General features: G+C 45.1%; 1 protein-coding gene across 1 annotated transcript; it reads right to left on the bottom strand.

The window, feature by feature from the left end:
- Nucleotides 1-211: 211 nt before the first annotated feature.
- LOC102848628 (putative tubulin-like protein alpha-4B-like) lies at nucleotides 212-1,067 on the bottom strand. The gene is given in 7 exon segments (XM_006884622.1): nucleotides 212-334; nucleotides 336-433; nucleotides 436-510; nucleotides 513-705; nucleotides 708-754; nucleotides 757-891; nucleotides 962-1,067. Coding segments are annotated over 7 exon segments (777 nt in total).
- Nucleotides 1,068-1,684: the final 617 nt, after the last annotated feature.

Genomic DNA, 1,684 nt, shown 5'->3' with positions numbered 1-1,684 from the left:
AGGTCTCTGTACCTTGGCAAGGTCACCCCGACACCACAGTGGGTGGCTGGTAATTGCAACCAAACTTGAAGCCTGTTGGGCACCAGCCCATAACTGAATACTATGCTATTGGTCTTGATGGCAACAAGGGTGGCACTGACATCCTTGGGCACCACATCTCCACAGGAGAGCAGGCAGCAGTCCAGGTCCTTGCCATGGTGGGTGTCACACTTCACCATCTGGTTGGCTGGCTCAAAGCAGGCATTAGTGATCCCTGCCACCTACAACTGCTCACGGTAAACCTTCACTGCAGAAATGACTGGTGCATAGGTGGCCAGGTGGAAGCAGATACAAGGATAGAGCACTAGGCTGGTCTGGAACTCTGTCAGAACTACATTCAGGGCTCCATCAAAGTGCTGGGAAGCAGTGATGGAGGAGACAGACGATTTGGCTGATGGTTGAGCTTTGTGTAGGTTGGACACTCAATGTTCACATTGTGGTAACAGATGCCATAGATTTCCTCATTGTCACCATGAAAGCACAACCACAGAGCTCCAGGGTGGTGTGGGTGATCAGAATGGAGTTGTAGGCCTCCACTATGGCTGTGGACACTTGAGGGGCTGGGTAGATGGAGAACTCCATATTGGACTTCTTGCCATAATCAACAGAGAGCCGTTCAATGAGGAGTGGGATGAAACCAAAGGAAGTGCCCCCTCCAAAGCTATATAGAACATCAGGAAGCCTTGAAGGCCTGCGCACTGGTCAGACAGCTTGTGATCAGGTCCAGAACTGGGCCAATGAGCTTCTTGCCAGTAGTACAGAGACCACAAGCATAGATGTTAGCAGCATCCTCTTTCACAGTAATAAGCTGCTCTGGATGGAAGAGAGCTGTCCATCTGGGCCGTTTCCTCTCTCATCAATTAGAGTGGGGTCCAAGATCACAAACACTGCCTGCAGCACCTGTTTTCCAACACCAGTTTACCAGGAGAAGGTGGTGAAGAAGCCTTCTCCATCAGTGGTCTTGTCACTGGACATCTGTCCATTAGGCTGAATGCCATGTACCAGACAGTAGACTTCCCTACAGGCATTGCCTATCTGGACACCTACCTGGCCCACATAGACTGAGATACATCCATGCAGAATGAGTCTGGATAGTGCATCTCACATAGAGTCAAGGTGATGGGTCTTGGTGAGAACTGCCATAATCTACCTTTTGGTTCTTTATAACCATACATTATAGGAAGTAATCATCAGACATTTGAAGAAATCCATGTGTATGAAAGAAAGAGGTTAGCAATATAGTACAAAACCCCCTCAAATATACAAACATAAAATAAAGGGGAGGGGGGAAAGGAACATGTAGAAATAATAGTAAACATCAAACCATGAATTAATTTTTGCAAAGTGAACAGATTAAAATTCACAGATGTTACAAACAAAATAAAGCTCAGACAATAGTTGAGCTTCAGGAAATCCTAAATTCATAGAGGGGAAAAAAACCCAAAACAAACCAGAAGAGCAAAAACAAACTAAGGAAGATCAGCAAAAATAAACTAAGGAAATAAAATGGGGACATATTTAAGGAAAAAACAGGGAAAATTTAAAGTAAAATAATAGGAAAGTATTTAAAAAAAAATCAAGGTTTACAACTGGCCTAGTGGCAAGAAGCTGCGCTGCAATTCCTAAGGCACACGGTCCAAGAACA

Source organism: Elephantulus edwardii, unplaced genomic scaffold, assembly GCF_000299155.1.
Source record: "Elephantulus edwardii isolate Elephantulus edwardi_28Jun2011 unplaced genomic scaffold, EleEdw1.0 scaffold00036, whole genome shotgun sequence".
In the NCBI taxonomy this organism is placed as follows: Eukaryota; Metazoa; Chordata; class Mammalia; order Macroscelidea; family Macroscelididae; genus Elephantulus; species Elephantulus edwardii.
The sequence above is the reverse complement of the archived record's forward strand: the minus strand, read 5'-3'. Positions and strand labels throughout refer to the sequence as shown.